This window comes from Anthonomus grandis, chromosome 10 (assembly GCF_022605725.1).
Source record: "Anthonomus grandis grandis chromosome 10, icAntGran1.3, whole genome shotgun sequence".
In the NCBI taxonomy this organism is placed as follows: Eukaryota; Metazoa; Arthropoda; class Insecta; order Coleoptera; family Curculionidae; genus Anthonomus; species Anthonomus grandis.
Window position 1 is genome coordinate 13,594,955 of NC_065555.1, and position 14,875 is coordinate 13,609,829.

Sequence of the window (14,875 nt, forward strand, 5' to 3'; positions counted from 1 at the left end):
AATTTTTTTTTATTGCAGTTTCTAAATGGAGCACCTGAAAAAGATTCATGCTTGCAAGGCCCAGATTGCTTTATGGTAAGTAAAAAATCGTTTACACACCAAAGCGAGCGTAAAGATCCGATTTTACGATGCTCTTAAAGCGCTTAGAAAACTCACACATTCCATATGAAAACTACGTTAAAGTAACGTTATAGGTTCAAAAACCCTTTAGGCTGCTACGTTATTAATCGGGCCATTAATATTTCCTCGCCAGTGCTATACTTACAATACTTCAAAAAAAACCACATTTAACTACAAAGTAAAAATGTGCAAACCGCGGGGTACAGCCAAGAAGAGTTCTCAAACCATATTTTCCTAACACCTAATTAAGAGCGTGATTTACAACCATTTAAAATATTTACAACGTGCTATAAGTCATAGCCACTTGACAGCTTAAACGCATTAAAAACAGTATATATCTTTGTTATGGAGCCAACAACTGGAGTAATACGGAATATGCCTAGTTCAGGCGAGTTAAGATGGTTTATATCGCTTAAATTACTTGGATTAATAAAATTATAATTTATATTTTATTGCCGGTTTGCATGCGACGTTTCCTGTTATTTGCTGAATTACGCCACTTATCTTAAATGATTTAGTGCAGTCTTTGTTGGTAAAGATTCTATTGTGCCTACTTCCCTTATATCATCGTACCTTCATTACTAATAGTTAGACAAAGTTCTTTTTAATATGTACAATTCTAATCTATAAATATTCGACAGCATTTATCATATTCATTTGACCAATTTTTTTTTTTCTAAAAAGTGATATTCAGTTAATATCTTTAGTTGCACGTTTATTTAATGGTATTTATTTGCAAATATAATCATCCAAAACCCTTTTTAAAGTCATACTGTATATTAAAATAAATCCGCAATAACCGGAAAACCATTTTTCATTACGAAAAGGAAATTTTCTACAGCGTTCAAACAATTTCAAAGTTGGTAAACGCTGTACGGCATCAATTTTAAAAACCGATACGGAATCGGTAGAAATAATAAGCGAAGATAAATAAAAAGTTTGAGAGAGCGGAATTTATCAAATATAAGAGTTCTATATTTCGACGATCTGTCTGGAAGTATATCCGGGATCCGATGTCCCGGACAGTAATGATCCCCGAATGAGAAAATCGCCTTTTTATATTCCGTTTTTCATTTGCGGCAGTTCCGGATCGGATTAGGTAGCATCGAAGGCAGCAGAGTATAAACCCTTCGATCTTGTTTTAGTTTTAGATGCTCAATTTTATATAAGTAGTGTATTTTTATATATAAGAATTTAATAAATATTTAACCACAATCCTTAATGCAGTGCAAAGAGCACTTAAAACATACTTGTGTGTATAGTTTCATTAAAGTATAAAGTTTTTACAAACTAAACTATAAGCTAGAAGTTCATATTTGCCTATGTAATTTCCTATTTCGAATTTTGTTTCAGGACATTTAATATTTTTCAAAATTTGGAAATATATTTTTGCAATTTTTAGCCTTTTTTAAGTAACTTTTTGTGCCTTTACCAATTGTCGTAAATTAGACAGTTCTTAAAAATCATGATTGTGTGAAACCAATAAATATTTGTTATTATATTTCAGATATTTATTGTCACCTTTGTTGCATTGTAATAATTATATCTTATCTTTCAGGTAATTAGACATTTTTTTATTTTTTTTTCAAGAATTTCACGTAAATTTTAAAAATATTATTATTACAGGTATTTTAAGTAATTTCTTGAAATTAATTTCGATTTTATATTGTTTTATCAAAATATTTTTCCTTAATTTAAGAAATGAGCCTGAAAGAATTAAAAACCTACTTTTGCTATTTAGGATAGCAGCACTTTTTAAGAATTTAAATAACGGTACAATAAAAACGATAGCAAATCATATACTAAACATCATAATATATCAGAGTTTATCAATAGTATCCTTTAATACTACATTTTATTTAAATTATACAAATTGAAGCGTAGTTACAACATTTGTTATGCATAACTTAAATGCATATGATTTTCCCTTAATATATTTTCTTGGTGATTAATTATTTGGTACATAGAGTATTTAGATACATAAATTTTAATTACGTGTAACTTTCAAAATGACCACAGAAAAAACTTTTACAATTTCCTGCCTACAAATGTAAAACTCCCCTAGATGTGTAGTAAATAGATCCCCAAATAATAAACATATTTAAAATCTTCATATGTGAAAGTTTAGTAACAATATCTAAAATAATCAGAAAGACAAAATTATATTGAAATTAGATTTCTAGCTATGAAATTGCATAAATGTAACATTTTTAAGCATAACTCTAATGGAAACTACTCTCGTTTTTTAGATTTCGTATTAATATAATATAATTAACTTAAAAAAAAAATAATAAAAAAAGTGAATTTTGTTTCAGCTTTTAGGCATTTCTTTTTATTTTGGAGTTTCTAGGTATTTTTGGTGCATCTAGGCATTAAATTAATTTAATGTATTTTTCCAAATTTCTGATAATCACTATCAATAAGAAATTTTAACAAATAATTAACTATGCCGAAACTTCAGAAGATAGCAGAAGCTCTCCTAAAATTCATCTTTTTCGACATTCAAAAATGACTTTAATTTTCTGGAAAAATTTAAAAATAACATTAACGTTGATGATGGTGCAAAACAAGCCAAAACATTGAAAATACAATTTCGGAATGAAGTTTGAAGTTACTTTGATGATTTAAATTATTTATGGATTGCTTACACCTCTTCATCTCTCTCAGAAACCTGTTTTTCTAAAAGTTTATATTTAATTTATAATATTCTTTTGATCTTTTTCTATAAATATTTATCTTTTTTTTAATCATATTGCATTATACTAAAATCGCTAGCTCATATATCAACTTTACTTACAGTATCTAAAGTATCCTTGGATAACGAGTTTTATTTAAATTGTACCTGTAATTGCAGGAGAGTTATATAGTTTAAAAGATTTAATATGCATAACTTCATTCGTTTATATATATAACTACAACGTAAATTGAAATACAAAATTATATTATTCTATATTAATACCAATAGTTTTAAATATAGTTTTCAAACTATACTGCAGTATCTACCAGAAGAGCGGCATACTTTGACTTACAATCTTTGAAAATTTTAGAGCATTTGTGCGAATCGTCTATAAAGAACAGAAATTTCCGAGATGAGAAATCAAACATGTACCCGATAATAATTTTTTTTTTAATCTGGACTAATTTAGACAAAAATACTAGTTGTTGTTTCATGAGTTATAAATAGAACTTGCCAGAAGTTTGGCATTACAATAACCTTGTGGAGGATATATCTGCGTCTTTAAACCTAAGATATTAAAAAAAATTGCTGTACATTTGTTAAACTAGAAGAATGCACAGCAGAACCAGGGTGGTCCAATAGTGGCATACTTAAGTTCAAAATTAATGTAAGAATTAAAATTTATTTACGAGCGCCTATCTGCTAAAAATGCTTGCTGAAACGTACAAACATCTCTAATCCAAACATCCTCCAAGACTCTGATATAATAATCAATGATAAACAAGACATCCAAATACCTAAAATTGTCAGACTGGTTATTTAATTCCTGATTTAGAACATATTCAAATAAAATTGGTTGGTTAATCCTCGTATAAGATAGAATAACGCATTTTTTATCTTTAATTGGAGATTATTAAGAATATAACCGTTAATATATTTTAATTTCATATATTTTTTCGATGATTTAATCTTTGCTGCAAAAAAGTGCAGATATGCCAACTTTAATTATTGCGTATGGGTGCGAATAAAAGAGCAGTTGGACGTATCATCTTCATTGCATCTTCTACCTACATATGTGGAAAATCTTTTAATTTATAATAAATTAACTATCTATAGCTAATAATTTACAAAGATTTAACTTTTCAGGCATAACTCAAATGAATACTACTCTCCGATCATATATTTTTTTGTATTTTATCTTTCATTGGGGCGCAAATGTCAAATTCAACAAGTTTGAATTTATTAACAGTTAAGTCTAAAAGTTATAAACCTTAACTGCAAAAAAAATGTTATAAGCTCAACTGGGCAACTAAGAATTTCTTTTTTATTCTTGATTCAATTGCTTACTTTCATGAGTTATCTGTTTTTTTCTCTCTAGCAGTACCTACGATCGCAATCTACCCTACTGCCCATATATGGAGTAACTTTTAAAAAATCTAATTTTTTCTCTTTTTTTTTGTTTTCTTTTCAAAAATATGTCTGCTAATTAATTGTGTAATAATAAGACAACTTACTTAAAAATTTTGTTTGACTTTTCAATACTTTAATATATACTAAAAGTAAAATATTTTGCAAAAAGTTTATTTTAAAAGTGAAACAAATTAAACTAAACATATTTTGCATATATAATTATTAATTTTATATGTATAATCATAATATACTTTACTGGTAATGATTAATTCACATTGGTTTTTCATTGACTTTAAAAGTTTTCCAATATAGTCTTGAGGATTTGAATGTGCACAAATTTGCTTTAAGCACAAATTCTCGACTGGGTTGAGAATTCTCTTCAATTCACTTCAATTTTTAACTAGTTTTGATGTATGCTTTGAGTCTTTGCCATGCTGAAAAACCCATTTTAAGAACAGGTTGTCTTCTGACCAAAGAAGCATATCGTTTTTTAATGTATTAAGATTTAAAAACCGATCCATTATACCTTAGATTTTGACTAATGGACCCATACGAAAACTTCAAAAGCAACCCCAAGCCATGATACCACCACTGTGCCAATTACGTCTGTTTTGGATTACATTTTTCATTCACTGGTCTCCTATCTCAGCAAATGCCATCCAGCCTAAATAGTTTAAAACGACTTTTATCTGAAAACATTACCGCTTTCCTATTTTTCGTAAGACCAGTTAAGATGCTCTTTGGCAAATCAAAGTCTGTTTTCTCTGTTGTTTACTGAAGCAAATGATTTCCATGGTATAAACCAGCTTCCTTAAGTTTTATAGTGATTACCCATATTGAAACATGTCCCAACTGTTCTTTGAATTGTAAAGCATTAATAAATGGAGCCTGCACAATCAATCTCCTGATATTTCTATTCACTACACTATCAGTTTTTCACCTTCTGTCACTTTTTGGAACATCTTTTAAGGTACTCCTTTTATTAAAATTAGAAATGTTTTTAAGTAATAGTAATTTCTTGAAATATAGGTATTCTGCTATTTTACATTACTTTTCACAATTTTTTAGTTTCTCCAAAATTAGCTTAAAAAGAAAAAAAATTGTCAACAGAAAAAGTGGTCTTACAAATTTAACAAAAACATTTCTATGATGGTATCTGTTTAATGCCAAATCTCATTGATGTCTGATTTCTTAAATATTCCTATTTATGTCTAAATCCTTTGATCTAGAGATAGGCGATAAAGTATATCACCAATTCGAGACACACTATATATGTGTGCAAATATTCTGTTACTAAGTAAAAACTTTCCTAATAATTACTCCATTAGCACCTTTTTTTACATCAATTTGAATAAACAGTAGACCCGTAAAGCGTAATTTCCATTTCTTCGTTTGAAAAGGGACTTAAGCACATGCAATGGCCCATATAAAGTCAATTTGTCATGACGCCCGGCGTGATCGATGGCCCCGCTCTCACAACTTTATCGCCACCGCTGTCCGGCTTTTTCCGCTCAACTTCCAAAAGTTTTGAAGTTGGAACGACTGGCATTCGTTTAACCGACAAAAATATGTATAAATCATTTCAAAGTTTCACTTGCGGGAATCGCTTTTTGAGGATTTTTATGCGGTTTGCCCCCCTCTCCCCCCCCATCTCTTTGGACCCCAGGGGCGCTTTCAAATATTTTTCGTATACGTTCTCCGTTAATACCTTTAAATATTTGCTTGGCTTTTTGAAGTTGATTGACAAATCGAAAAATTAAAATTAAAGTTTTGAAGTTTGAATACTGTTAAAAAAATTACCTGGATCTGCAAGGTAGAAGAGGAAACTAATCTCAAAAATTATTTTTTTTTATTTAGTAGAGTAAAATTGCTTCATTAGTTGGGCGGGTCGAGCTTTTTTTAGTAAACTAATTTAATAAAATAATTAAAAAAAAAACTTACACTTTGATTTTTTAAAATATTTGAGCGTGTCTTACATCTTTTCATCATTATCCTAGAAAATGTAGTTTTGTAAACAAACACGTAACATAGTTTTAAATATTTAACATACAGAATTTAAATGCAAATAAGTCGATAGTTAGCTACTTAATTTGGGAAAAACTTAGAGGTATCTTAGAATCAATAGTAGAATACACTTTTAACTATATCCTGCTTACATATGTAAATATATTTTGGATTGATGATAAATTAAACTATATGTGGAAGTTAAGAGAAATTACATAGATTTAAATTTCTAGGCATAACTTAAATGGATATCATTGGTTTTTTTTAGCTTATATATTATTGGATTTTAGGTATAAAAATTAACAAATTTAACGCATTTTAATAAAATTTAATTTAATTAATTTAATATTCTTTAGGTTTGGGATTTTGAATTCTTAAAACAGTTGCGAAATAAAGTCAATTTAATAAGTTTGAAATAAGTCAATTAAGCTAAAGAGAAACCGCTCTTTCTATTTATGAACCAAAAACTAAATAAGATATTCAGCTAGTTTCAATAAATCAGAGGCAAAATCTTTAAGAACTTTACTTTTTTCAGAAAATTAGAGTAATCTTTTATTACCTTTAGATATTAAAAGTTAACTTTGAGTTCCTCCAAGGTGCGACGTTAATTTTATTATGATAGCAATAAATCATTTATAGTAAAGTACGTAATCATTCGTTTTCTGATGTTTAGGATAGTTAAAGCTATTATTTACTTTTTTCAGGCAATGGACCTTATTCTATTTTGTTAAGCGAAAGTCTTAAAAAATTTGTTTGAAAGGTTTATCCAATTTAATGTTGTTTTGGATTTACCTAAGGTGAACTCTAAATTTTCCAGGGTATTTTTGGCCGATGAATTCCGACAAAAATATTATTTAGATACCTACGCCTTTTTCCATAATTTTTTAAGTTTTTCGATGAAATGCTATGAAAAATATGTTATTTTAGCTTTTTTCTACTATTTTGAAAACCATAACAGATCAATTTACAAACCAAACGGAATTTATTTGCAAATAAATTTGTCTAAAAACTGTTTGATGATATAACACATTTTTAATTAATAATTTGAATTTTTTTAAATATTATTTAAGTTTTTATTTGGGAATAGCTTATACTCTTTCATTATCCTAAAAAGCGTATTTTTTTTTCAAAAAAAATCTTCTCTTGTTCTTTTTTATTCTGTTTTTTATTAATTTTATTTAAAAATTATATACTTAGTTACATTAAAATTGATAGCAATTCGGAATATACCAAAGTTCATTAATAGTACCTAGAATATCCTTAGATACCAGAATGCGGAGAAGAATATTTTTAAATATTTAAGATACCCTAATGGGAAAAAGACAGTAGTTTAAGGAAATTTAAGAAATAGGTATTCCGTTAATTTAAGAGTCAAACCGGTCCGTCATAACCTTTTTTAGGTGCTTTGGAGTAGTACATAATCAATGAATAAAAAATTTTAATTTTTCCAGGGCCGTTGATAATTCGATATTCATGTTTAAATGGTTTTTCCAATTTTTTCCGATAATATAATAGCTATAAACAATTACCAGAATTTAACGTACGGATACTTCGTAATATTAAAATATATCTTTTATTATAGTTAAAAAGTTGCTAGATTTATATTTTATATAAAAAAATAAAATCCGTTTTTTCGAATTTTTTCTGGGTTCGATTTTGGATCAAAATTCATTTCAAAATATCATTGATAGAAAACACTTTTTACTATATTATACCTACATATGTAAAAAATATCTTACATTTTTCAGGCATAACTTAACTGGATACCACTTTTCGATCATATGTTTGTTAGTACTTTATATTTTATTAAAATTCAGGTGTAGAACAAAGCAAATTTAATACGTTTAAATATAATTTCAAATACCTTACTGACTTTCAGGTTTAGGATTTTAGAATGTTTCAAAAAGTTGAATATTATGATTCTTTTAATGCATTTTTTGGAAAATTTCTGTTTTATAATGCTTTTAGAGTTTTGAGTTCTTTCTAACAGTTGAGCTTCTTATTATTTTAAAATTTGTCCTTAAAAAGTACAAATAAAAGAAATTTTTACGCTAACGTCATTTCCTATTGCTCTAAGTAATTTTTACTTTTTCTTAATATGTCGTTAAACTAAATTTAAAAAATATATATTACTAGATACTTCTGATCAATACTTTGATGTTATTTAAAATTCAAATAAAAATCCGTACTTTTTATCAAATATTTTGATTCACGATTTTTTACTTTTCTTTGGAGGTTCATGTCCTTTTTTGTTTTTTTTTAGAGTTATAAATTAATTTTTGATTACTTCCAGACAGTTTAATAAATTTTTAGTTCATATGCAAAGTTTTTTTAATTTTTTAGGTAACTTTATTTTGGTTGAAAGCAGTTGAAATAATTTTTAATATTTATGAGAAAAAGTTGTAAAATTTTTACCTTTAACTTTAAAAAAAATTAATTCGAATTCCGTTTCTTTAAAATAAATTAAGTAATTTTATTCTTTAACAAAAACTATATTTGATAAAGGATAAGTTTGAAAAGTTTATTGGTGTTTAAAAGTTTATTTATATGTTAAAAAAAATATTTATAGCAAAGGAGATAGTAAGCTATAATACAAACACTATTCAAGGTAAAATTAGGCAAAACACTCATATATATTATATACGCAAAATTTAAAAAATAACTAAAATACATAAATTAGAAACAGTCACTGTAAAACTCTCGGGTGTAGTATGCTCCAGAGACCAATAATATTTTTAACTTAAGTATAACCCCTTGAAGGAATGTAGATCCATAATGTTGCATAGAAGTTTGTTAAAAAGTTTCACACATCACAAATAAATAGCAACTGAATGAGGATGTTACTTGCATTACCCCAAAAGCAGATGCACATGCAATATACAGATCTCTCCATTGTCGGTTCAAGTTCCATACAAATCAATGACATCAAAGTCTTGGTGTTCTAATGGTCTTTTAGGAATTAAGACAAAAAACTACTGTTTCATTTTCCGGTGGCCTTCTGATATTGTTGCAGATAATGACTTACCATCTGGACTATGCCAAAAGATTGTTGGGTCATTAGCGAATAAAATGATATTTCCTTGTATATCAAGAATAGCAATATCATTGAAGTATTGTACCTAAGACTGATCTAAAGTAAAAAAAAAAAGTTAAAAAAAGTATGTTAAAGCTTTCGAGGCAGTATCCTATGACTAAGATAGTCAAAGGCTTTAGTTAGGTCGCAAAATACTATCTTAGCAGCTCTTTCACTGTTTAGTTGGCTGTAGAGGTGGAAAAACTTGTACACTGATGCTAGTTAAATTTGAATTTTCCTGAAAGCCAAACTGGGCGCTGCCTAGAATGTTATTTTGTTTTAGACTTATGTACTTTTCCTATTGTTGGCAAAATAAGAAAGTTTACTTTATTTCCTGATGAATTTAATTAGTTAAGTAATTTTTTGGCTTCCTTTAGGTAGCTAAATTTATTTTTATTCTTGAAGATAAAGTCAAAAAAAGTTGTAAAAAATTTACGCCTTTTACTGATTTAGTGCAGTAAATTAATTTTTAAGTTAAAGTAAAGCTCATATATAGTTTGAGTTCCTAAAGTCGAAGAAGTAATTTACCTATTTTTTTTTTCAATATTTCAAGCAAAATTTAAAGAATTTCTATTTATTTTTAATTCTGGATACTCAAGCTCAGTTTTTTGTTGCTTTAATACTATGTTAAATTTTTTTTGTTCTTTTAGGCATTTAAGCTATATTCACATTTTTCTTTATGCTATTTCAGCGATCTATTTATTTTCTTTTATTAGTTTTTATTCCTTTATTTTCTGGCAGTTATTTTTCTATAATATTTTTTTAAAATTAATTTAGGAAGTTAAGTGTATTTTTAGTCAATGCAATTAAAGTTAAAAAAAAAGCACTGTGTACATGTTCAAGTATGTAGTTACCCTTTATCAATGCATTATCATAAAATGCAGAATTATGATTTTTTCTTTAGGAGTCCAAATCAAATAGAAAGAAACATTTTCTCAGATAAAATCAGGTTATTTTCAGTTTGTTAAATCCATTTGCTCTCAAACTTGAAATGGTGATAGCTTAAGTAGAAGATCCTAAAATTATTTTATTTAAACATTTTTTTATCGTTTGCTTGATTAATTTTCTGAACGAGTCTTCTTAACCCAATAATATTTTCTCCTAACACACTAAATTGCTACAATCTACTCACTCTTCACTTGAAAATGTAAGTTTGCTCAACTTAAAAACTATCCATAATTATAAATTTTTTACTTTGATTAATTCAAATCAACAAAGTGATGACGTCAAATAATTCCCCTTAAGGCGTGTCTGTTAAATTAGCTCCATATATACTCGGCCACCTTTAAGCCAATTATTTCAAGATTCCAAGATCTGATCAGGGAAAACCTTAACTACTGCATATTATTGTTGTCTTTAATTCGATGCTTTAGAGGTAAAATAAGAGATTACGTGGTAGTGAAAAAAAGGGTACGAACGTGCTGCAGTCGGTTATACTGTAGGCGAAATTGTAAGGTGTAAAATGGAATAATTATTATTGCTGTGCATGCTAGGGTTATTCTCGAAAATGAGTAACAAAATTATGTGTTAACGAGTTAAATTGTAGAGTAAGTTATGTAAGGTTTTTTGTAAGAAGTAGATGTTATTGAAGGTAATGCTCAGTGCACTAGTGTTTCTGCATATTGTCTTCATGAGCATATTTTTTCATAGAAAGACGTAAACTGGTAAGATATTTTTCTTACCAGTAAGATTAAGAAGTCTTTTAATCAATTAAATAAATAGTGTAAGCAGCCTAATCTACCAGTATCATAAACCATTACCCAAGAAAATTCGCCTTTTAAGAAGTATTTCAACATGCTGATATCATTTTATCATTAAAGTATATGTGATAATAAGGATGATGTGTGAACTTTAATGCAAAAATTTCTAAACTTTTGTCTTTTTTTTCAATTATTATTATTCAAAAGCTTTGGGTAATCAGAGCATCTGGGTCAATATTTTCACTTTTCATGTCAGAGTTTATTTTTCAATAATATGAATGACCCACTTGTAACTTCTTGGTTAAAAGAGGTTAACTTGAGTTATGTAAAAACTCAAAGAAATGTATTGTCCTGCATACCTCTGCTTTATCTACAGTCTAAAAGTCATAAGATATCACAACTTTTATTATCAACCAAAGCGTTTGTAGCTTAATAAGAAATTTACATGCTAAAACTGCCGAATTGGTCTTAAACCCTGCAGACGTCCAAGATTCATTGACCCAACGCTAATTTTTGATGATATTAAGCCTTTAGTTCAGAATATTTTATAAATAGCTAGAACAAAAGACAAAAATAAAAATTAAAGATATAATATTTTTAGTACAAAAATTTACTGCTACGACTAAAAAACTATAATAACTAGATGAACTTCTTAGTCGTCTCACCCTAATAATGCTTATAAGCAAAAACGCGTATTACCAGTAGCATTTCTTAATAATATTTTCGTAATGTGTGTAATCTTCCAAAAACATCTATAATTTAAAATTATCATTTTATCATATTTACATACTGAATGACGCTGTGTAAATCCTCAAAGGAAATATTCTAAATTTCTTCTTGGTTCCTTTATTTTACAAACAGCAGATATTATGGAAGATTTAGTGACATGTGTTTCTGTTTAGAAACAGGTCATATTTGTTTTTTGTGAAATACATCAATAAGCTTCCACGAATACTGTATCATTTTATCATAAAAATACAAGTTAAAATACAGGTTGCAATATTATACTGTGAATAATAAGTGAGTTTTAGAACAAAATATTGTGATTTTATCTATATATTGTACTGCAGTTCTAGATAGTTTATTATTGTTTATATAAAAAAGCTTCTCATCTTAGATGACTGTCTTTAGGTAAAAAGTCATTGATGCTTTCATTTAACATCTCAGAAGCAATTCTTGGCTAAAAAGTTTTCAACATAAAATTTTAATTAAATAAGCTGTAAGCAGAATTATCATAAATCCTTGGTTAAAAAAGGCAAGTCTGAGATGTATTAAAACTAAAATATCCTTGCTGTATACCTCTATTTTATCTACAGTGTTGAACGCATAGGATATATCTTCACTTTTATCATCAACAAAAGCGTCTGTGGCCTTATAGAAAATTCGCGTCCTAAAGAACTGCAGACAATCTTCTGGATTCCTTCTTAGATTCTTTATTTTAATAATAACATATATTATTGAAGATAATATTTACTCACTGATATATGCTTTTTATGTTCTCACCCTGACGATGCTAATTAAGGAGTAACAGATATCATATTCGCCTTTGTAGAATATTTTGAATAACTTCCACGATATCCAATACTGATATCATTATACCAATAAAATACAGGGTGTCCCGAAATTACGTCGCAATATTTTACCAGCCGCATCTTTGTCTAAAAATAGGACAAAAAGTCCATATACAGTATGGTTCAAAAGTGCATCGTTTTTAAGTTACAGAGTGTTTTATGAATCATGTTAAAGATGGTTTTTTGTTAATATATCCGGAACGCCTAGTTGTAATCCTTTGAAATTTTTAACATTTACTATTGGTTTTATTAAAAACTGATATTGCAACTATTTTTGCCAAAATGTATACAGGGTCGTGAAAAATAAGTGGTCGGTAAAGTTTAAATTGTTAAAACTTTTTTTCTAGCAACTCCGTGATAATTTTGGTATTAGAATTAAAAAGAACAAACATTTTTACATAAAGAAGGTGATCTTGTCTAATTTCGATAGGAGCTTCCGTTTTCGAAAAAATCAATTATTAATAAATCATGAATTGGTATTTCAAAAAGTAAAATTTATTATAATTCTGGAACAGTTTTAGAAATGATTTTAAGTTTCGGATATACTGGTACTAGATAACGTCTTATTATTAATAATAAAAAACCCTTTAATCTTGGACGACTTTCTTAAAGTAAAGAACGTTTTATTTGCTATATCGGAATCAATTCTTAGAAAACTCCTTGGTTGAAAGAGTTGAGATTGTCTAGAAAGTCAAAGATTTTTGTGCTTTATACCTCTGTAAGAAATTCACATCCTAAAGAACTGCCAAGTTGGTCTTTAGTCTTGGTGATCTCCAAGATCCATAGTCTACCCAGGATAAATAAATAAACGTTTAATATTGCAAAAACAGTGCATCAGATAAAGAAAACTAAAGAATACAAATTTGCTCAAAAAATTAAATTTATCTTATAAAAATGCATTGATATACTGTTTTTTTTATTAAAAAATATTTACGATAAACCCCTTATGGACGTCACTAGTAAAAATATTTTTTTTCTTGTAATTGATAAAAATCATGTTTCATTTTTTTTAATCATGTTTTACCAATGTTACCGACGCGGCGTAGTGTAACTATTGTGTCAGACACGTTATTGTATTTTATACATTTTTCTAGATTTCCCTATAAATGTATAATATTTAACACGTTGAATACGATCGGCCACTATAGTGGCCACAAAATTTTCTAAATATGTACCGCAGCCACTATAGTGGCCAGCAATTTAAAGCATTTTAAATGAATAGTAAATTTCAGCAGTACAAAATAGAAGGTTGCGTTTAGTTGGGTGGTACACAGAAAGAAGTGGGAAAATATCCCCACCACTATGGCCACTATATTGGCCATGTAGTACGTAGAGGTATTATGTAAATTAGTCGTTTGCTTACCACGTGCTGAATAGGTATTTTGTTTGGTTTTGACTGACAAACTCTTAAGAAATTATTATGGGTGATAAAAATGAACCAGGGTGAGTACGATTTACGATTTTAATGAAATAACTTAATTATTGTATTGTAAATTGTTTTGTTACCCCATAACCTCAAATATTCGGAGACACACATTTTTAATATTTTGCTCATTTTTTTCATGCGGTCGGCGTGTTGTGTATTATAATAGCTTCACTTGTAGGTTTGTATTTATGTAAGTGTGTAATAGATGTATAAAACGGGTATGTTATCTTGCTACTTTTTTACACGGTAATATTTATTACAGCCCCAGCGGTATATATGTTGAACGTTGAAACGTGACAGAAAAAGGCCTCTTAGACAGGATGAACTTGAAGAATTAGCAAACCGTTCTGATGATAGTGTGAGCATCGAAGACCCCTTTTCAAGTGATGATTCAGTGGCAGCTAAAAATTACTCTCCAGAAGGGGATCAAGTTGATTCTGACGACGAAGACGATTATTCTTCTAACAGCTGCATGACACCAGATGCCAGCGAAAGGGAGGCTGAAGTTGCTGAGAATAAAAGAAATCCTAACCAAGTCATTGAGGCGAATCCAGGGTGGGAAGATACCGACTTTGACCATGAAGTTGATTTTGACGGACAACCTGCTTTCAATATAAATTTACCGAAAGATTCAGCGCCTATAAAATACTTTGAAATTTTTTTTAATGATCATATTATGGAAACGGTTGTCACAGAGACTAATCGCCGAGCAATTATTTTTTTTGATGCTAAGCCTCGAACATGGAAAGAGCGTCGAGAGACTTGGAAGAACTTGATGATCGTCGAATTAAAAAAATTCCTTGGTTTGTGTCTGTTAGGTGGCACAGTAAAATTTCCCGCCCTGTTCAAGCAATGGAGTCAAGATTCGATATATTATTACCCAATCTTTGGAAA

General features: G+C 28.5%; 1 protein-coding gene across 2 annotated transcripts in view; it reads left to right on the forward strand.

Annotated features, from left to right (window-relative positions):
- LOC126740947 (uncharacterized) overlaps window positions 1-14,875 on the forward strand; it is a 245,583-nt gene that overhangs the window by 139,548 nt on the left and 91,160 nt on the right. For both annotated transcript variants that reach the window (XM_050447145.1, XM_050447146.1), the window contains exon 2: window positions 19-75. In XM_050447145.1, coding sequence (XP_050303102.1) covers window positions 19-75 — 57 coding nt within the window. The remainder of the gene's footprint in view (window positions 1-18; window positions 76-14,875) is intronic.